The sequence below is a fragment of the Podarcis vaucheri genome, assembly GCF_965113315.1.
Source record: "Podarcis vaucheri genome assembly, chromosome: 3".
Lineage (NCBI taxonomy): Eukaryota > Metazoa > Chordata > Lepidosauria > Squamata > Lacertidae > Podarcis > Podarcis vaucheri.
In genome coordinates this window covers 112,090,749-112,113,340 of record NC_138761.1, presented here as the reverse complement: position 1 = coordinate 112,113,340, position 22,592 = coordinate 112,090,749, and the positions used below count along the sequence as shown (strand labels likewise).

At 42.7% G+C, this 22,592-nt stretch overlaps 1 protein-coding gene and 1 long non-coding RNA gene across 3 annotated transcripts in view; both read left to right on the top strand.

The window, feature by feature from the left end:
• SNAP25 (synaptosome associated protein 25) overlaps positions 1-18,732 on the top strand; it is a 90,262-nt gene extending 71,530 nt beyond the window's left edge. Inside the window, exons 4-8 of one of the 2 annotated variants that reach the window (XM_082215683.1) lie at positions 1,844-1,892; positions 7,944-8,061; positions 12,990-13,115; positions 13,918-14,062; positions 17,047-18,732. In XM_082215683.1, coding sequence (XP_082071809.1) covers positions 1,844-1,892; positions 7,944-8,061; positions 12,990-13,115; positions 13,918-14,062; positions 17,047-17,115 — 507 coding nt within the window. In that variant the 3' untranslated portion in view covers positions 17,116-18,732. Of the gene's footprint in view, positions 1-1,843; positions 1,893-7,943; positions 8,062-8,214; positions 8,333-12,989; positions 13,116-13,917; positions 14,063-17,046 lie in introns of both variants that reach the window. The other variant, XM_082215682.1, reaches the window with a different exon arrangement.
• On the top strand, positions 10,619-12,669 carry LOC309528313. Its single transcript, XR_014217651.1, has 2 exons — positions 10,619-10,709; positions 11,060-12,669. It is a non-coding gene; the product is annotated as an uncharacterized lncRNA (long non-coding RNA).
• Positions 18,733-22,592: the final 3,860 nt, after the last annotated feature.

Below are 22,592 nucleotides of genomic sequence, written 5' to 3'. Positions count from 1 at the left end.
TCATTTGTAGGAGAGACTAGAGGAGAATATTGTCCAAATGAGGCCTAGGTCACAGATACTATTAGTCCAAGGGTTGCACATATTTGATATAAACCATTTCTTAGCTGTTTTACCCACCTTGGTGTTAACAGTTCTGTTTCCATTGCATTTCAAGGGTGTCAGGATTTTGGGGGGAAGGAAGAGGATCAGAGCTGCCGCCATTTTGTTTTCTGTCCTGGGGTGCATTGTGGATTTTGGGAAGTTCAGAGTAGCTACCGCCATAAAATATGGCAGCCACTCTGAACTGGTCTTTGACCGCAATAAATTATTATTATTATTATTATTATTATTATTATTATTATTATTATTATTATTATGGCAGCCACTGGCAGAGGAAGAGGAGTGCAGTGGGAGCACACTGCCCCCGGTAGTGCGATCCCGGTGGGGTGCCACCGCAGCTGCCCTCCCCTGCCCATGCTGGGCACCACACCCCTACAGGTGGCATGCCATGCCCCCAGGATGTGTTCCACGCTCCCAGGACGCGCGGCATCCCTGCTCCCACCTGCTCTCCACCCCCCACCCCCCAGTGCTGGAGCATGAAGCTCTGCCACTGATGGCAGCTACAGAAAAAGACAACCTTTGACAGAATGGGTGAATCATTCCTCTAACAGTTCATTTTATTGGAGAGGTGCAGTCTAGACAAAGGGCAGTGACTTGTTAAAAATCTAATATCACACAGAGCTATTCCATGCAGCTCTTATTTTTAAAACCTGAGCTACCATGGGAAACTCCCCTGTTTCTTTCCTTCTTTTATAACAATGTCTTGCAATAAAGCTAAAGGTGATTTATTTAAACGCAGACCCCAAGGTTTAAAAATGTTGCTTGGGGGCTAGAGAGGCATTGGAGGTTAACAAAGTACACCTATGTATGTATGTATGTATGTATGTATGTATGTATGTGTAATCAGAAGTCAGAAGTCAGAATAACTGAGTTCAATGGAAATTATTCCCAGGCAAACATGCTGAAGAATGAGTGGGAAAAAATTGAAAAAAACCAAAGTGGGGAGATGGACCATTTCACCTTGAATCATGGGGTCCATTTCACAAATTTTTAATCACTGTTTCTCCCCAGCCCCAAAATTTGGTTCACACATCCAGTTTTTTTAAGACGAGCCTCGCTTTTCCTTTTGCTCCTTCTCAAACTGTCAAGTGTTGCAAGGAATACTAATGCAGTAGAGAATCTTCCATGTATTACATAGTGTTAATGGATGCAATTGAGGAATTAGATTCACTTAGCATTTAAAGCTGAACCTACCTGATTCACATTCCCCCAAAACAAGATGCAAACCAAAACACAATTCCTCAAAATTCACATTTTTCTGAATTTTGTAATGGAGTTCTTCAGCAGAGCAATGTGTTCAAATATGCATATGCCAAGGTAAAATATGCATTAAAATGCATATATTAGTGACAATAACATGTAGAAATGCATTATATTAGGGAAAATAGAAATATTGAAGAAAAAAGGTCTATATTAGGCAAAATTGCATTTTAAAATGTGTATATTGGGATAAATTTTCACTAAAATGCTGATGACGTCTTTTTTACAAACATTGCAAGCAAATGTGGAAATGTGGAGAAGTAAATTTAAGACTGGAAAAATGAGAAACTAAAAAAACCAACAGTTTCATCATCTCTCATGTGATGGGTTCCTGTTGATTCCCTTATCCCTTGCCATTCCTTTCACTGTTGATCTTTGAGCTTCTAATTTTTTCCAGATCTAGGACTGCTTGTTCTCCCACTAATTTCTTTCTTTCTCTATCTCTGTCTCTTCGTTTCATCCTCTTATTCTTACTGGAATGTAGAGCAAAGATGCTGGTATCAGGACCTTGGTTATGTTGGATGAGCAAGGAGGTAAGTTCAGATCATTTACATAATAATAATTATTATTTTATTATTTGTGCCCCGCCCATCTGACTGGGTTACCCCAGCCACTCTGGGCAGCTTCCAACAAAGATTAGAAGTCGAAAGCATCTTTTCAATGAAGTGAATGATTAACTGTAGATATCTTTTAAAGGTATCGGTAACGCATGCATGTACGAACCTGGTTACCAGGGACAGAAAGCTGAAAAAGTCTTTTCCCAGCACCCATCGGAATCAACAGGAATTCCTGAACCCAACATTTCCAAAATAACCCCACTGCTTTTTAGAGTGTGTGGTTAGACGACTGTAGGCTTTCCATTTTTCCCATGCTTTTCTACACAAAGGATCTGTAAGCCAAAACTCTACAAGTCCGCAGTGCACCTACAGAATTCTGCGCAACCTGAGGTTGCCCCATCATCTTCGATGTCAACAAACATAAGCCTTTGCACACTTGGAACATGGACAACATTGAACATCCACCTTGCTGTTGGCTCACTAGAGCTCTCTCCAGAGTAGTTAAATTGAGGCAAGGGTGCTTAGTAGTTCATAATTGGTTTGACTGATGGAAGCTCTGTTTCACTCCTACGTACAAGTTGCTTGGGGGATCAAATTCTCTGAACTCTGGATTTAAGAAGTAATCTCGATACTCAATTCCTATTGAGCATTGAGAGCTGAAGAGCAAAGCTGGTTATAGAGAGCATGCAACCATATTGCAGAGGCAGGTGACAAGGTTTTGAAAGTGATCACCACACTGATTTCAATGTTATTTAACCAAATTTGTATCACTTTTTTAAAAAAAAAGCGTTGTGCAGGTTGGATAAATGTGACTTGGGGAAAATGTGATTTGCCTATTGTGTGCAGTTGGACCAGCTGTGCCTCTGCTGTCTTCGGGGACCCTTCCTGTCATTTGTGCCTTAGCAATGTATGCCTCGGCAGATGATCCGATTAATGAAACCGTTTGTTAACCTTGCCATGTGATCTTTTCCCAGATGACCCTGACAGCAGAAGTTACTTAGGATTGTTAGGTGTTATATAGAGGATTCTGATATGGATCATTGGAACGTGCAGATGACAAAGATTATCACATTCCTTTGTGTGCCATACCCCTTTTCCCTGCCCGGTTTTCTTAAGGCACCTGTTTACTTTGATGCTGCGAGTAATTTGCAGGACAGAAGCCTCCTGAGTCAACTTCAGTGAAAGTGCTATAGAGGAGAACAATGGTTTATTTCTGGTATAGAAAGCAAGTGTCTTTGAGGTCATCAGTGCAGTGACGTGACGTGCTGAGTGTGCAGCCCACATGGCAAATCACAAAGCACCTCCATGAAGCCTCTTGGTTCTCTTGCTGATATCTTGAGGAATTCAGTTGCATGGGAAGACCCCCAAAATAAAGACACAATAGACACAGATTTTAGTTTAAGGTTTTTGGCATTAATTTTGGCCACAACTTTATTGATTACAGCATGTGAGTGGTTGCTTAGGCATTGGTTGCAGACTACCTGAACCTGCACAGTGGCAGGAACAGGACTGACACTGGGCACTACCATATGTCAGTTCCCCTCCCCAAAACATTGAACCAATGCCTAACCGCCAACCTTACAAAGTTGTGACCATTTGCTACACGGTAGGCAAAAACCAAATGGCAACAGCCAATCAGCCAAATGGCAAAATTCCTACGGGGCCCCTGCTCCAAAACAGACGACCCCTAGACAGGCATAGCAAGGCCAAAGAACAGCCCTAAATATAGGGTGGGAGGGCGGGTGATCCGATGCACATCGCAGGAAAGAGAAAGCTCCCAGCAACGTGCTGCAGCTTAAATAGCCCCTCAGTAGCCAATAGGCGACCCAACAGGCCAAATTTCTGCCCCAGCAACTGAGGGGCAACCAATGGGGTGTTGTAGCTATCCAAATGGTCCTGTCCCACAACAGGGAGGCAGTTGAGGTGATCTCACCACAACACATGCCCTCCATGATGGAGGACACGATCCGCCATTAGAAGGGTTATTAAGCACATTTAAAGAGTGTGCTTTCGTGAGACGTTTTGGCATGTCCCATGTATCTAATTCTCCTCCAGGTGAAAAAAAAAATCCAGTTTCAGTTCTATATGCTTTGGTTGCCTATCAATGGTTAGTAAAACCAAGCCCAAAATGATAAGACTACACTAGTGGCCAAAATTGTGGAAACCTTTTGGGAAAAGTATAATTCTGAGGTTTGATGGCTCTTAACACCATTTTCTTTTAGAGTAATAGCATAAAATTATATATCAATGGAAAGATAATTTAATGAAGAATGTAATGCAACAAAGTTTGTTCAATTATCTGTATTCTATTAAAAGTTATAGCCAAATAACCAGAAAAAGAAGCACAGCTTGCTTAGGTTGATATGCAGTAGCTTTCCTTCATGTAAATGTAGTCAATTAGCATGAGTGCTTAGAGAGCCAATCAGGTATTATGAGCCATCAAACCTCGGAAATACACTTTTTCCAAAAGGTTTCCACAATTTTGGCCACTAGTGTAGCTGTGCTAGAGAGAGCATAATATGCAATGCTGTCCTAAACACATTTACTCAGAAGTAAGTCCCACTAATCAATAGATTTTACCCCATAAAAAGTGTGTTCGGTACTGCAGCCATAGGTTCCCATTCCAGAAACATATAATTCAGTCACTGTGGCTGTGTTACATTGAGATATATTAGGGGTCAAAACTGGATTAAGTCCAAGCGCTTTGGGTTAATTGGAGTTTACTAGGTCTTAATTTGCAGCAGGTCTTGGTTTTGCTGAATTCTGGGACACATTTTCAGTCCCAGGCTCGTCCCCACAACATACAAAGTAAACAGCAAAAGGCCTCTGGGCATGTACAGAGAGCTTAACCTTCGTAATTGAATAATGTTAAAGTGTGCATGCAGAGAGTGATTAAGGACATGGAAGTCATGCAGGAGAGCCTGGTTTCCAGACATGCATGAGCCACTGCACCTTTCTGTGCGGCAAAATTAATTGTCTGTTGCATCAGGCGTTCTTCCTGCGCATTCTCTCTACTCCTGGCAATTGTCCCTTAGCCGGCTGCTCAAGTCTTGAAATAGAAACAGGCAGCTGCTGCTTCTACTCCAAAGCCACCTGAACATTGCCCTCCACTGAGGTCATCCTCCTGTGGCTAACTAAGCTGGCTTCCTGGAAGATTTGCACGGGCAAAGCAATGTAAAGCTGCCCTCATGGCAAGCAAACTCTGTCCTGACGTACCTGACTCTTCCTCTCTTGTTCTCTCACCCATTCCACAAGCTCACTCAAACCAGGACCCTGAAACTTAGATTTTATTTGATTTTACTCATTATATTTCTAGGTTGCTTTTCATTCATGTGAATCGCAAAGTGGCTTGCAAGCAAGCAATAACCGTAACATAACAGAACATCGGAAAGGCAATGTAAATCATATAGAACGATTGACAAATCGTCAGTAAAACAATTGCAATCTGTCCCAATTACGCTATTGGCAAAACAGCTAAAAAAATAAGCTAAACAGTACAATTACAACAAAATTCGTATTACAGTCTTACCTTGGAAGTCGAACAGAATCCATTATGGAAGTCCATTCGACTTCCAAAACGTTCAGAAACTAAAGAGCGGCTTCTGATTGGCTGCAGGAAACTCTTGCAGCCAATTGGAAGCCATCGAAGCCCCATTGGACATTGGGCTTCTAAAAGAACATTCAAAAACCAGAACACTCACTTCCGGGTCTTGATCGTTCAGGAGTCAATTTGTTTGCGAGCCAAGGCATTTGAGATCCAAGGTACGACAGTATAGGATTCACAAAGTACAATTGTCCCCTGTCTCACAAACCAGTCCACCAGTGCTCGTTGTACAGAGGAAGACCTTGTAAAAGCTCAAGGGCCTTGATTTCCTCTGCTATGAACATGGATGGAATTTTCTCTTTATGTTCTTATGTCTTCCTCTGTTCCATGGATAGTTAAGGCATCCAGAAGCTGTTGGACTCAAACTCTCAAAATCACTAACAACTGGCTTTGTGGCTTGGGGCTGTGCATCCTAGTTCAGGAGGAGACAATATGGTGCCCTGCAGAGTACCACTCCCATCAACGCCAGCCAGCACGGCCAATGATCAGGAGTGATGGCAGTTGTTATCCAGAACATCTGGGGATCACCGCATAAGCTACCCCTGTCCTAGTTTATGTAGCCTAGACCAGCAGGTGCTCTGCATACATAAGACCCTATGTTCAGTCTTGGGTAGGAACGAGGGAGGAATTTGGTGCCGTAAGGCTATTGATGCAAATCTATCCAATTAATGCTTTCCAAAACAGTGTGCAAACCATTCTTTTCTCTCTCTCTTCTCTTTAACTTCAGGAACCAGCCTTGTATTTGTTGTTTGTGAATCGATTTCTTCTTTTCTTCTACTAATCTGTTGAAACATGCATCTATATTTTCGTTCCAATGCAGAGAATGAGAATAGAACTTGCTTCAGGATTCTAATATTTCATTTCTTTTCCCTGAGTAGCTGCTATGATTTTTCCTCCTTGGATTAAAATGTTTCTTTCCTATAACTGGCTACCACACTGTGCTAGAAAGCTGGGCTCTGAATCAGATTGTTCTTTTAAGGAGAACCAACTTGGGACGGGCCAGTAAAGTGATTTGGTCTACACTGGTGTTGAAACAATTGACTAAGAGGGTGGTGTCTGACCAAGTTTTACTCAGTAGACCCATTGAGATTCATGACCATGACTAAGTTAGGGCCGTTTATTTCAATAGGTCTACTTTGAGTGAAACAGTTGAATACCACCTATTGTCAGTAAGGTGGCAACTCTACCCATGCTTAGATTGTGCTGCATGGTTGCTTCTGCAATCTCAGCACATATCATTACATTGGGGTGGGTTATTTTTGCTTCTGTAGATATAATAGTGGCATGGAACCACTGTCTCCCACTTGAGAAAATGGGGGGGGGGTGCAATTTGTGCTACCCTAAGTAAGCACCAGGCTGTAGGTGTTCATGAAAGTCATTTATTGTTTGCATGTGAACCCACTGTGATGGGCCAGATAGTTATGTTAAACTGTTATGATGAGAAAACAGGTGTAACTCCACTGAAGTAAAAGGAATTACATTGGCCTAATCATGTCCTGGAAGTATGGCAAAGCGAGGTAAGCAGCAAGAATAGGGAATTATGCTAGTCAAAAACAGGACAATGCAACAGTTTGTATCCTTACGTAGTCCATCTGCTCTGAAGCTACTTTGGAGCATATAGAAGTCCTCTCATCGCTTCTCTGGGCATCAAACTAGGTCTACTGATTCTTGTAGTTCCTCCTACTGCAGTGGGGTTACTCCTGACGTATAACAATGTCACGGACAGAGGAATAAGACCCATGGTCTTCTCTTCTTTAGAGATGGACCACGGCCAAAAAATCAGATCTGAAGAGCCTCAGTCTTTGAAAAAGTTTGTATCTAGACATGGATCTTAACTCAACTCCTCATATCCATTCTTAATACCATTATTAACTGTCTACTTTCCCACCAACTCTCAAGTCAAACCAATTACATTTTCAACCACCATCAAATTCATAAGTGGAAGTACTGTAGATATTTTCCATGGCCACCATTTAAATTGTGTTGGAGTTTTTTTGTAATTAATGTACATACATAGAAAGTAATAAGCCCATTTCTTTCTTTCTCTTGATGCCATTGATGTCTTAGTATCTGGGTGTATAGTATTATGTTTCTGGATACTGAGGTATTTGGTAGCACCTCCACGTTTACATTTTGTTCAAATGACTAGACGGCGCAGCATCTCATTTTATTTTTATTTTCATTGTATGTGAATGTGCGTGTGCTTTACCATATTAGCAAAGGGCCTCACTCTTCAGCCTCTAGGTTTGCTTCCATCTTTGCTTCAATGCATCATTTGCAATTAATGCATTGAAATGCCCCCATCGTGATTCAGTTTCCCCATCCATCATTTGTTCATGTTCTGTTGAAGACAAACAGCTGCAACAGCGAAACGAAACAAAAGTACAATTCATTCCATACTGTCATCCCTTTGTCCTGACCAGAGCAACTCGATCGAGTCGAAGAGGGCATGAACCATATCAACCAAGACATGAAGGAGGCCGAGAAAAATTTAAAAGATTTAGGGAAATGCTGTGGCCTTTTCATATGTCCTTGTAACAAGTAGGTACTGGGTACCAGCTCTGCTCTGTAATGTCCAGTTCTTTGTCATGAGTGAATGTCTGAAGTTTTCTTTTCTTTTTTGTCTTTTTTTCTTTTCTTTGTCCCTTTCCATCTGCTTCATACTGTGGGGATAAAATACTTGTGTTTAATCAGAACAACTGGAGCGCATCGAAGAGGGAATGGACCAAATCAATAAGGACATGAAAGAAGCAGAAAAGAATTTGACGGACCTAGGAAAATTCTGTGGTCTTTGTGCCTGTCCATGCAACAAGTAGGTGTTGCCTGCCTGCCTGCCTGCCTGCCTGAAATCTTGAGCACCCAAGGCTGATCGCAAGCTAGCAAGCCTTGTGATGCTCATCCTTGCTTAAGGCACCTGGGCAGGATGAGCATGTGGCATGCAGAGAGAACAATTCTGGTTCCAATACGTTCATCTCATAGCGTAGACCAGAGGTTCCCAAATTTTAGGGACCGACAAACCACTCTTGCCCTGCTTTTATGAAAATAAAAAGTAAAACCCTCCTGGCTTCCTCCTCTTCTCCCCACTGTCAGCATCCAAATTCCCAAGCGCTATGGATCCAACCATTTATTCCCAAAAGCAGTTACCTGGAAATTTGAATGCTGACACGGAGGGGTTGTGGCTTCACATCAGTCCCAGTGGAGAAGAAGTGGCAGATTGCCCTTCCCCTCCATGGATGGTCACTGGTGTGACATGGGAACTAGACGAGGTCGGGATCATAGTGGCTTCGTTAGCTATTTGAGAGCCACTTGCCATCATCTCAGAGTTCATGAGTGGCTTATGGGTTTAATGTTTGGGAATCTTTGGCAAAACAGTGAGATCACCGTAGCTGCATTTAAAATCAGGCATACCACACTGAAACCTTCACTGTGGACACTTTTAAATGATGAAGATTTCAACATTTTACAGAGTGTGTACTATGTCGTAATAACCTAAGCTTCAAAAATTATGGCACTATCTCAGAATACTGACTTTTCTCTCTCGTTCTCAAGCTATAAAGGGAATGCTTTCTTGACCATGAGCTCTGCTCCAAAATTGCATAAAATGACCATTTGGAGCCAAAAACAATACCAACATCCTATTTAATCAGTTAATCTCTCTTTGCGAGGTCTGGAGACGTGCCGTGGTTTCTTGTTTGATCCCAAGAAATGGGGAGTTTTAAAATATATTTATATATATTGGCAGGAAAACTAGACCCATTTTGCCAATTGTCGTTCCCCAATTGGGTAGTGTACACCAAGCAGAAATGTTGAAATGTGCTGGGTTTGTTTGCATGTTATTGTCACAAAATGAAAATGCAGCATTCAAAAATGTGATGTCTGGACTTTGGAGGGAGGCAGTAGCCATGAAAGAACAGGCTTTCTGATGGATAGCAGACTTAGTATGCACTGACACTGCATGAAGGAATTACTAAAAGTACATTAATAAGTAGGCTGCCCCAAATGGTGTGTATGTCAGCGAGTGACTGTGTTCAAGTGTGTTTGCAATCTTCTGTTTCAGCATTTCATTAGTCCAGCTTTACAGTAGGATATTTGCCTACTCACCTGGGGTGAATAATAATTCCTCTGGGTGAATAAATTGCCAAACATTTCTGGGAAGGTATGATTCTTGTTCTGATGTGCAAGGCTGGATCAGTCCTTCAAAGCAAGCAGCAAAAACCAGCCAGAGCCCTTGCAGAACTTAAAGAGAATATTGAAACAGGAGACGCCAAAATCTGCAATGGCAGTAGAAAGTTTGGATAGCTGAACTTTATGCTGGCTACCCTTTTGCATAGATAAGAGAGTCAACCAGTGGCTAAAGTGGTGTGTGTGTGTGTGTGTGTGTGTGTGTGTGTGTGTGTGTGTGTTGAAAGGGGCAAAGAGTCTGTTGTAGACTTGACAATCTAAAGGAAGTAGACTTGACGATCTAAAGGAAATTCTAATCTCAAGTGTCAATTACTGTGCTAAAAAAAGTCACCTGAACTATCAAAATCCAACTAGCATTCAGGCTGGTAGAATTGTTTGTTTACATGTTCAGTCATGTGTTATCATTATTATTATTATTATAAACATTTGTTAGCGACCTTATACCAAAAGAGTCTCAAAGAGATTTAACAAGAGGAAACACAACCTGATAAAATCAAAATAAAAAAATTCCTTCCAGTAGCACTTTAAAGACCAACTAAGTTAGTTCTTGGTATGAGCTTTCGTGTGCATGCACACTTCTTCAGATACCTGAAGATATTCGTATCTGAAGAAGTGTGCATGCACATGAAAGCTCATACCAAGAACTAACTTAGTTGGTCTTTAAGGTGCTACTGGAAGGAATTTTTTTATTTTGACTATGGCAGACCAACACGGCTACCTACCTGTAACTGATAAAATCAAGTCAAAGCCAAAAAGATAACCAACAGCATACAACAAAAAATTTCTGGATTGCTTATCAAGCAACACAGCAACTTCTTCTAACAATCCCTGCTAGTATGCAGCCTGTTCATCTGTATGGTTATTATGAAGCACACCCTAATGAGTTTTATGGGCCTTACTACCAAATATCCCTAGGATTTCAGCTGCACAGCACAACCCTAACTATATTTATTCAGAAGTAAGGCCTCTTTATTTTAATGCAACTTACTTCTAACTTAGGGACGCGGGTGGCGCTGTGGGTAAAACCTCAGCGCCTAGGACTTGCCGATCGCATGGTCGGCGGTTCGAACCCCCGCGGCGGGGTGCGCTCCCGTCGTTCAGTCCCAGCGCCTGCCAACCTAGCAGTTCGAAAGCACCTCCAGGTGCAAGTAGATAAATAGGAACCGCTTGCCAGCGGGAAGGTAAACGGCGTTCCGTGTGCTGCGCTGGCTCGCCAGATGCAGCTTGTCACGCTGGCCACGTGACCCGGAAGTGTCTGCGGACAGCGCTGGCTCCCGGCCTATAGAGTGAGATGAGCGCACAACCCTAGAGTCTGTCAAGGGATACCTTTACCTTTACTTCTAACTTAACAAAGCAGTCCTATGCATGTCTACTCATAAAGAAGACCCACTGAGTTCAGTGTGATTCATTCCTGTGTTGACATTGAGGGCAATGAAACTAACACCTGGGTCAGCAAATATATGTTTGTGCTATTAAGTCCAATGGTGGTTTATGGAACTGCAGTCAAACCTTGGTTGTCAAACGTAATCCGTTCTGACTTCTGAAATGTTTGACAACCGAAAACTGAAAGCGGAAGCCTCAATAGAATAGGGAAACTCAAAACAGAAGCCATGTAGCCCGTTCAGCTTCTGAAAATCATTCAAAAACTGGAGCAGTTACTTCCTGGTTTTCAGCTTTCGGGAGTCAAAACGTTAAAAAAATGGAGCCGTTTGAGAACCGAGGTTTGACTGTAGTAAGGATTCTTCATTTAGCCCACTCAGTCTCCAAAAGTACCCAACTTAAAACATCTTTCTTCAAGCAATTTATAAAATACAGCACTCATTAATAGTGTTGTTGATTAGCACATTGTTTGAAATCTATGGCCAAATGGAAAACATTGCACAGTGTTCAGATCATACATGCCACTATTACGAAGTAGCAATATTGGACATTTCTTACTAACGGCACTCCAAATTTTCATCTTCTCCTTTCTTCACTCAGATAGGAGAGCTTCATATTTAAAGCACAGACTTGTACATACCTCATTAATAAAACTAATTGCCATCTTTGGTTTAAATCCCCAAGAGGGACTTCCTGAAAGGCTGATAATTCTGACAATGAGCTTCCATCACGTCCAATTTGTAATCTCGGATAGCTTTTGTTCTGAAACAACCCAAAGGAATGCTGCGCATGCTAATATTATCTGTCGCCTCCTGGTATGCCTGGATTTTAACTTCTCTGTGGCGACTCAGTCAAAGATGGCTCCTCAGTTGCCCTGTGCAATTGAATTCGCAACGTGGCTTTCCAGGGCTGAACGTTTTAAGATTTGCAACATAGCTGAAGATCCATTTTTGCCTGTGTCCCACTCGCTGCGTAGGCTGTTACTGCTAGTGCATTAAGAGAATGTTTGAACCACTGGGGTTAGCTGTGCTTTACGGAGAATGCTTCACTTTCTTATTCATGCCTGTAGCTGGTGCATGAAAAAAAATTATATCTAGAAGAATTTCCCTTTCTGATGCTCAACTGCTACACATGCTTGTATTATAGTTATTTATCTGTTTCTTCATTTTTCCCGCACTCATCCCACTATGGCCTAATTTTACTTTTTGTCTCTGTGGACAAAGGTTTGTACATCAACTCTGGATGTATATTCTTTCCAAGTACCGATATATTATTAAAATATCTAATCTAAATTGCCATATATGACCCCAGAAGTCAAACAAGCCAAGACTGATTTCACTGGAAATCACTGAAAAGTTTGGGGGATACAGAGGATTATTGTGCCACACATAAAAAAGCAAGTTGGCCATGGTTCTGTGTTCAAAAGAGACCCGATCTGTGTGTCTTTTAATCTTAATCTGTCGCTGTGATGTACACACTACCCTCTGTGGTTTCTGTCTTCATGTCTGTATGACTGTATGTTCTCTGTGTCATATGTCCAAATATCCCATGTGTCATGAAATACAGGTTTTCTAGTTGTGTTTCATTTTTTTAAAAAAATTAAAACCAAACAACAACAAAAACGCAAGCCCAAATTCTTGCTGACTTGGCAATCGCAGGCGACTTGATTGGAAATGAAATTTCTAAACATTGCAGTTGTTGTGGCAGCAAAACGATGAAAATGAAATCAATCCTTTTGTTCAGTTGTATGATATATCGGTATACCAGACTGTCCCGTCCCACCCCCTTGTATGAAACGCTCATTTGCTTGACTCGGCTCTTAGCTTGAAGAAATAACAATCGTCACATTTCTTGCAGTTGCTTCCGCCCAGTTTCTGCTTCGTTACTCACCGTCTCTTTTTGCATAGGCTTAAATCGAGTGATGCTTATAAAAAAGCCTGGGGGAATAATCAAGATGGGGTTGTAGCCAGCCAGCCGGCACGCGTTGTGGATGAGCGAGAACAGATGGCTATCAGCGGTGGATTTATCCGCAGGTGAGGCTTGTTCTGGGAATCTTATTTTTACCCATTCTTACCCCTCTTTCTTTCCTGTAACTGGCACATTCAGACCATATGGTCCTACGGAGAGGGTTTGTGGTGATGCTGTACTGTTGTTTATTCTCCAAGTTGACAACAGCCAAGTCAAATGAGTCCGAGTCATTTGTAAATTTCCACTGACATCCTATGTCCTATGTGGGAGGGGTTCTGAAAAAACTTCAGATTGGCCCGCAGGTTGGTGGACTTGTAAAAGGGTAAAGGAGTACAGTGGTACCTCGGGTTACATATGCTTCAGGTTACATACACTTCAGGTTACAGACTCCATTAACCCAGAAATAGTACCTAGGGTTAAGAACTTTGCTTCAGGATGAGAACAGAAATCGTGTGACGGCGGTGCGGCAGCAGCGGGAAGCCCCATTGACTAAAGTGGTGCTTCAGGTTAAGAACAGTTTCAGGTTAAGAACAGACCTCTGGAACGAATTAAGTACGTAACCAGAGGTGGTACCACTGTACTGTACTAAAAGAGTACAGTGGAACTTGGGTTACGTACCGTCATCCTTACGAATGCTTCGGGTAACGTGGCAAATTACTATCTCAGTCTTTTAAGGATGTATATACCACACTTTAGGATAAAATCTTTCCTGCTTGGCTAAGAAATGAGCACCTGTTTCATGACTTTCTGACAGTAAGAAGCGATCAAGTGCATTGCTCTGAATAGGCAAAGGAGTCTAGCAGTTTGGGATGAATATGTAGCTTTATGATACAGTTCAGATCACCTTTACTCCTTACTCCTTGACAGGGTAACAAATGATGCCCGAGAAGGTGAGATGGATGAAAATCTGGAACAGGTCAGTGGCATCATTGGAAATCTCCGTCACATGGCCCTGGATATGGGCAATGAGATTGACACACAGAACCGCCAAATTGACAGGATCATGGAGAAGGTAAGAGCTGGCCTGCTGTTCGTACCCTATATTCCTTGTTCTGAGCATGATAATAAGTTTTTTTCTGGATCAAAATGTTGGGATAAAAACTAAGAGTGTGATTAATTCCCCCCCCCCCAGTTTGTGGGGTTGTAGGGGTTGTAGGGATGTGGGTGGCACTGTGGTCTAAACCACAGAGCCTAGGGCTTGCCGATCAGAAGGTCGGCGGTTCGAATCCTGGCAACGGAGTGAGCTCCCATTGTTCAGTCCCAGCTCCTGCCAACCTAGCAGTTTGAAAGCACGTCAAAGTGCAAGTAGATAAATAGGTACCACTCCGGCGGGAAAGTAAACGGCATTTCAGTGCGCTGCTCTGGTTCGCCAGAAGCGGCTTAGTCATGCTGGCCACATGACCTGGAAGCTGTCTGCAGACAAACGCCAGCTCCCTCGGCCTATAGAGCAATATGAGCACGCAACCCCAGAGTCATCCGCGACTGGACCTAATGGTTAGGGGTACCTTTACCTTTCGGGGCAAAACATTTAGCTTCTATGCTAAAGTGATGGGTGCAGGGACTTCCTTTTTAGCAGTATATAAAGGCTTCAAGGCATAAGCCTCATGACATTTGCCTGAAATTCGCATGTGGTGTTGTTTGTGGTCTAGATAGATACCTCTAGGCCAGCCTTTCTCAACCTTGAGTTCCCAGATAATAGAATTGTAGACTTGAAAGGGACCCTGAGGTCATCTAGCCTCCTACAAGGCAGGAATCTCAACTAAAACATCCATGACAGATGGCCATCCAACATCTGCTTTGAAACTTCCAATAAAGGAGAGTTCCCAACCTTCCAGAAATCTTTGGTTGCCTCAGAAGATAATTCCTCCATAATGCGTATAGGACTAGGTATCAAAAGATAAGATCAGAAAAAAATAGACAGGTATCTCACCATGCGCAAAAGATAGGAATGTAAGACTGAGACTGCCACAAATGCACACGTTCAGGGAATGAAATTCACAGCTAGGTAATTTTCTTTATCCAGTAACTGAATGTAGTGACAGATCCTCATCGGACTCGAGAATAAGTATAGCAACGTTAGCTTTTCAATGCCCAGCTGTACCATTTGTTAAGGGAACTGGAACGGCCCCTTTCAATCCAAATATAAAATGCATCATGCTTTATCCTGAAGTTCTGGAACTCCTCATCACTGCAGAAGACCTTTTTACACTTGCACACAGTAGCTATCAGTGAGTGGAAAGTTCAGCTCATCTGAATGTGAATTTGGCTTTATCGTCTACTCTGCATGTATCTAGAATCAAAGAGTCACAGAATCATAGCATTGTAGAGTTGGTCATCTAGTCCAAACCCCTGCAATGCAGGAATCTCAGGTAAAGCATCCATGACTGATCCAACCTCTGCTTAAAAACCTCCAAGGAAGGAGAGTCCACCACTTTCTGAGGGAGCTTGTTCCACTGTCAAACAGCATCTTACTGCCAGAGGAGGGAGAAAGGTTGTTTTCTGCTGCTCCAGAGAAGCGGACACGGATCAATGGATCCAAACTACAAGAAAGAAGATTCCACCTAAACATTAGGAAGAACTTCCTGACAGTAAGAGCTGTTCGACAGTGGAATTTGCTGCCAAGGAGTGTGGTGGAGTCTCCTTCTTTGGAGGTCTTTAAGCAGAGGCTTGACAACCATATGTCAGGAGTGCTCTGATGGTGTTTCCTGCTTGGCAGGGGGTTGGACTCGATGGCCCTTGTGGTCTCTTCCAACTCTATGATTCTATGATTCTATGAAAGTTCTTCCTGGTGTTTAGTCGGAGTCTCCGTTCTTGTAACTTGAAGCAGAGCAGGAGAAAAAAAGCTTGCTCCATCTTCCATGCAACAGCCCTTGAGATATTTCAAGATGGCTGTCACATCTCCTCTCAATCTCCTCTGTACCAGGCTAAACATACTCAGATCCCTCAACTGTTCCTCACAAGGCTTCGTTTCCAGACCCTCGCTCATCTTGGTTCCCAGATGTTCTCGAACCATAGCTCCCATCGTCCATGACACTAGCTAGGAATGATTGATTGATTGATTTTTATACTCTGCCCTCCCCGGCCAAGTCCGGGCTCAGGGCGGCTAAGATCAGGTATAAAAACAATTGATTAAAATACAACTTAAAAACAAGATTAAAATACTACTTAAAATGCTGCGTCATTTCAGTGGAAGCCCAGATCAAAAACTGTTTGGGGTGGGGAAAAGGTCAAATCTTCACCAAGGCAACTATCCAGACTGGTCCTACGTGGGCCAGAAAAGCCAGGGAAGTCCCCAAATAGGGGTTCCATCACAGTAGGGAAAGGAAAAGAATGATAGTTGTAGTTCAACAATTTCTTGGAACCCGACTACATGGGACTGGCAGACATGACTGGCAGAATCCGGGACCAAAGGAAAGAGACGACGGAAGAAGATTGGAAGAAATTTAAAATTTACCTTAAGAGATATTGTAAAATTAATGAGTGTTAAAATGTTATGATTTTAGAAAGTAAGTGGATTACAGCTGTAAAGATTAAGTTAAAAGAAAAGAAAAGAATATAACTAGATAAAATTAAGGATGAGGATTTGCTGAATTAAATTTGAAATTGGAATGCAGAAAGGGGAGGTATGAGGAGGTCGGTGAAATAAGGTTTAAGAAAATAAGGTTTTGAAATTATACTTGTTTGTTTTTGTGTTTGTCTGTCTGTAGTATGTTTATATAATTTGTGAAAATTCAATAAATATTATTATAAAAATAAAATAAAATCTCGGAACCCAAGGTTGAGAAAGGCTGCTCTAAGCAAATAAAGATGGTGGTTGGCTCATTTCTCACCAGCACTGAACTTTTAGTGCAGCTAGCTGTGCTCTAAGCAACCTGGGTCATCCCCAGGTAGACTGGACTGGAACATTACTCAGGATAAGCTTCAGCCAACTCAGTTGCTCTGTTGCACCTATTCCACAATTACATCTCTCTCTCTCTCTCTCTTTCTCCCATCTAGGCTGTTTCCAACAAAACTAGGATTGATGAGGCCAATCAACGTGCAACAAAAATGCTGGGCAGCGGTTAGATGTGCCCCTGTGCTGATTCTCCTTCTAAACACTGTCCGCAAGGGCAGCACTTTCATGCTTTTTTCTCATGGTATTTACCAACTAGGTTTGCACACATGCACATATCAAAAAAACACACACACAACAACAACCACCCCACCCCTCTCCTCCTGCTCTCCCAGCCCAGCCCATATCCCAGTTGTAAATGTTGTCCTGTGTAGGTTGTCAGCTTTCCAAAAATGATACTTGTAAATTATTATCTTCCAGATCTCTTCCTTTCCAAAGGTTGTATATAGTACTGATTCGATGGCTATAGCTCATGACAACGTTCGATATATTTGTTGGATTTCTATTGCCCCTCCCTCCCCTCTCCCTCTCCCCGCATTTCTTTCTTTCTGTCTGTCTGTTTTTGGTTGGTGAGGTTTTTTTAAACAACAACAACTTTATGATGTTTTTTGCTGAATGACAAAAAATGTAGGAATGCTCAACGTGCTGTTAAACTTTTAACTATACAGTATTGTTCTTGTAAAACTGTTAACATTCCACAGAGCCACCCGCAAGAGTATTTTCTTTGGGTGTCATGTCGTTTAAGCACTTAAGAATTTGGTGTTTTTTCTCTCTTTCTCTCTCTTTCTTGGTTCTCCATCGCTCTCTCCATTGGTCGTTATGAGTTCATTGATTAGACAGTGTGGAATTCTATAAGTTATAACAAGCATTGCACTAAAAAATAATGATACTAATAAATAAAAAGTGATGTGATTTTATGCATTTATTGCATGAGAAATAGACTTTTAGACTCCTTAACTTAAGTGAGACTTTTCCATGGCAGTAGCAACATCAACAACAACAAAAAGAAAAAAAATTAAATTAGCATGCTCCGTATTGGGACACTGTCAGGACTATGTTATAATACCAGCAAGTTTGCAGTAGTGCCATTTATTTCTTCTTGTCAATATATATATATATATATATTATATTATATTATAAATATAAATATAAATATATATAGTTATGAGCCATGTTCATTTCTTTTCTTTTCTCTTTTTCTTTTTTCCCCTTACTTTTAATTTCAAAAAGAGATGGATTTGGCACTCATTTAACCATTGCCAGCAAATTAAATGTTTGGCTGATACTATTGTCGACGACAAACAAAATATTTAAAAATGAAGAAAAAAGCATCAACAAATAAGAAATAAGTGTAATATATATAGTATGTCTGCTGCTTTCAAAGACTGTCTTTTTTCGGGGGGGAGGGAATGGCTATCATATGAAATGTTGCAGAGAAATGTAATTTTTATAAGGCTCTCTCTATCTTTCTAGCTACTCTCTCTCTCTCTCTCCTCTCTCTCTCTCTCTTTCCATTTCTCTCCCCCTCCCCCAATGTGGTTTGTTATTGGTAGAGTTCTCTGTTTGCTTACCTAGAGCTATGCACACCAAAATCACTGCGATGTTTAGTAGCTGTTATTAATTAAAAAACAAAAAACAAAAAATAACCTACATGAATGAAAATCTAGATAAAACTGTGAGATTAAATATAGTTGCCGCATGTACTATGAAATTCCTTCTGTCTCCTGTCAGTTTGTGACGTGATTGACATTTTGTAGCTAGTTTAAAAATATTAAAAATGATAGACCCTCCGAAGGCTTTTTTCTTAATCTGTTTTTGTTGGCTCTTTGCTGCTCACACCTTGTTATTCCCCACCCATCAGGAAAGAAAGGGATTCTGTGCCGATCAGGTGGCCCAGGTGATTCTGAGCAAGCAACCTGCCTCCCGAAACGCAATGGAAATTTTGTGTTTGAGGCGAGCTGTGAAAATAGCCCTGCCCTGCAGATCTGTGGCATCCCTGCAGCCCTAGGATATTTCAGTTCTCCCTCTTGTGAGGGTAGAAAGATAGAGGGAGATGCTGCTACCCTGGGCTCCTCGCCACCTCCATGGAATCTCCCCCAGAGTGCGCCAGGAGATGTCTTGCCAAATGCAAGGTGCTTCTTTTAAAATGAGTTTCAGAAGCAATACAAAACACAAGTGAGTGAGAAGATTAAAGATTTCATTCTAAACGGCAAGCAATATGTACATACCAAGCAAGTGCTTCATTCTGCCACTGGGAAGCCCTCAAGAAGAAGAAGAAGAAGAAGAAAAAGAGTTTGGATTTGATATCCCGCCTTTCACTCCCCTTCAGGAGTCTCAAAGCAGCTAACATTCTCCTTTCCCTTCCTCCCCCACAACAAACACTCTGTGAGGTGAGTGGGGCTGAGAGACTTCCAAGAAGTGTGACTAGTCCAAGGTCACCCAGCAGCTGCATGTGGAGGAGCGGAGACGCGAACCCAGTTCCCCAGATTACGAGACTACCGCTCTTAACCACTACACCACACTGGCAGTAAAGTGACTCAGTTGGCGCGGCCCTATGACCAATTGATCTGTGCATGAGCTTCTCCTTAACTCTGCCCAAAACCATCCAATTTAGACATAGCTAGCCTGTGTGGCTTCCCCAATTGGCTACATGCAGATCATTCATTACTGGCTATGTGCAGATTATTCATTGGTGGCTATGTGCAGATTATTCATGACTATGTGCAGATTGGGACACGGGTGGTGCTGTGGGTTAAACCACAGAGCCTAGGACTTGCCGATCGGAGGGTCGGCGGTTCAAATCCCTGCCACAGGGTGAGCTCCCGTTGCTCGATCCCTGCTCCTGCCAACCTAGCAGTTCGAAAGCACATCAAAAGTGCAAGTAGATAAATAGGTACTGCTCCGGTGGGAAGGTAAACGACATTTCCGTGCGCTGCTCTGGTTCGCCAAAAGTGGCTTAGTCCTGCTGGCCACATGACCCGGAAGCTGTATGCCGGCTCCCTCAGCCAATAAAGCGAGATGAGCACCGCAACCCCAGAGTCAGCCACGACTTGACCTAATGGTCAGGGGTACCTTTACCTTTATGTGTAGATCATTCATTACTGGCTACGTGCAGATCATTCATTAGTGGCTATGTGCAGATTATTCATTAGCGGCTATGTGCAGAATTATTCATTAGCCACCCCCTCCCAATGCCTCACTTTCTCAAAACAATGTCCAACATCAAAGAAGTTACCTAGCACTATCACTTCCTCCCAATTGATTAGGACATTAAAGGCTTTTCTCATGACATCAAAGAACTTAGCAAGTGATAAGAAGGGGGAAGGAACAGAGGCTGGAAGGGTAACCATGTCAGATCACTAACTCCTCGAAAGACAATTTATCTTTTGGATAGATTGTCCATACAACTCGGTGAAGACATGGATCCAAAACAAGCAAAACGCACTGTTGCAAAAGTTGGATGCCAACTCCCCAATCTCTGCCAAACTGTGGCAAGTTTCTAGGGGATCCAGGCAATCCCTGCAAGAATCAAGATGTGGCAGAGGCTGTCATAGCTTTAAGAAATAGGATTCATTCACATATCGGCATGGACTGGTTGGATGCAGGGGAATAGTGGGGGGAATCAGCTGGGGAACCCCAAGAGAAGGCGGCTCAGGGCTCAGAGCCCAGGGAATGTTGGTGGGATGACGACGAGTTGTAAGAGGGAGAAGACTGAGAAGAGTTGTTGTCGGAAGCTGAAGGGGTAACTGGGCTTAGTGAGCTGGGGGAGTCTGTGGCAGAGAGTAGTCCAGAATCAGAGGCAGAAGCAGAAGCAGAAGCAGGAGAGTGGGTTGAGGAAGGCCAAGAGGCAGAGATGAGCCTAGTTGGTGAAGATTCATAAGCATCTCCCCCTCCTGCAAGCTCCCCTCCACCCTGGTATCTCAGAACTAGAAGAGGGAAGAAAAGAGTGATGGAAGCTCCTCCCCCTCCCAGCCTTCTCCCTTTTCTTCCTCTGACCACTCATCATTGTCCCACCACCACCAGTTTCCAAGCTCTGAGCCTTCTTCCCTCGGGGGTTCCCCAGCTGGGTCCTCCCACCATTCCTCTGCACCCAACCAGTCCCATATTTTCACCTGAATTTAGATGGAAGGAGCCCAGATCTTACAGCATGGTCATCTCCAGAGGGGTTTGTTCCCCACAGTAGTGCAGTTCATGAGAGCAAGGCATCTCTTCCAGCCTGCCTTCAGCCAACCGGCCAGATTCATTCCAATCCTCATGCCAAAGTCTTCCAACTCTTCCTGTGACATCGCACCCAATTACCCTGGCAACCTTCCACACTTCCTGTTTCTGTTTGCACGGGGGGGGGGGAACAGATCTCTTGCATTACCAATGGCCTTCAATCATTATGTGGTCTGCCAAAACCCTCCGCAGTTTTCAAGTGGTCCATAAGGTGTTTGGGAACCACTGATTTAAGGCATGCTGAGTCATAGAATAATAGAATTGTAGGGTTGGAAGGGACCACAAGGATCATCTAAGTCCAACCCAAACCTTTTGTCCCACATGGGGTCTGAACCCACAACAATCAGATTAAGAGTCTTGTGCTCTTCCAGCTGATGTGTCAATGGCCTGTATTATTTCTGAATGGCCCTAGCTTGGCCAGGTCATTTTGCTTAGGCTAGCCCAGGAATTCTTCTGCAGTTAACATTCTCTCTACATATCCCAAATAACCAAAATCCTAGAATTTCTCTCTGCTATTTACTAATAGACTCTGTTACCTCATAGACATGAATCATTAACACAAATAGAAGTCATTAATATTGCAGTAATTGAAATTAATAAGATTTTGGAATGCAGATACCATAAAAAAATCATCAAACCATCAAGTCTAGCACATGGGGGGCACCTAAATTATTTAGTTTGGTATTTGAATGATTGGATTTTATTAACTGTATTATAATTTGGCATTGTTATAATGAGGCTATCATTGGGTTGTAATTGAAAACTAATAAAACTAATTATCGTCAATACACTAGACCTGAATCCTACCCCCTTGGGTTTTAGGGGAGGAAAGCAGGAAAGGTCAAAGGAGCACAAGGATGCTGTGACCTCACTTCCGCGTTGCCAGCACAAGCGAAGCAGGGTGTAAGGACAGGAAATTCTCTCTCCCACCCTGTCCTTTATGGTTGTGGCCTGAATCGTGAGGATTCCACTCAGCGAAGTGTGGAGTCGCAGGACTTTCCAGAAAAGTGGACCTTCTAGGAAGAGATGGAGAAAGGAAGAGATGGTGAACCAGGCTGGTCTTTGTGGCGAGGGGGGTAAGGACAAGGGAAAACTGGAAGGGGGAAGGTAGAAGGGCTAGTTACGCTGGCTGCTGTTTTTGCTGTCCACAACGAACAGATAATTTTCATACCCCTAGTTTTTGACAAGCAATGAAGCAACTTAAGCAACGGAACCAGCGATGCTTTTCTGCAGGGATGGAGGAAATGGGACTGTCTCCCATTAGCCCTAGCCTGCATGGCAAATGGTCAGCAATTGTGGCTACTGTAGTTCAGCAACATTGGGAGGGCCACGCAGGCTCCCATTTCCTGCTTTGCTGCTCTCACATTATGGGACGCAGGTGGCGCTGTGGTCTAAACCACTGAGCCTCTTGGGCTTGCCGATCAGAAGGTCG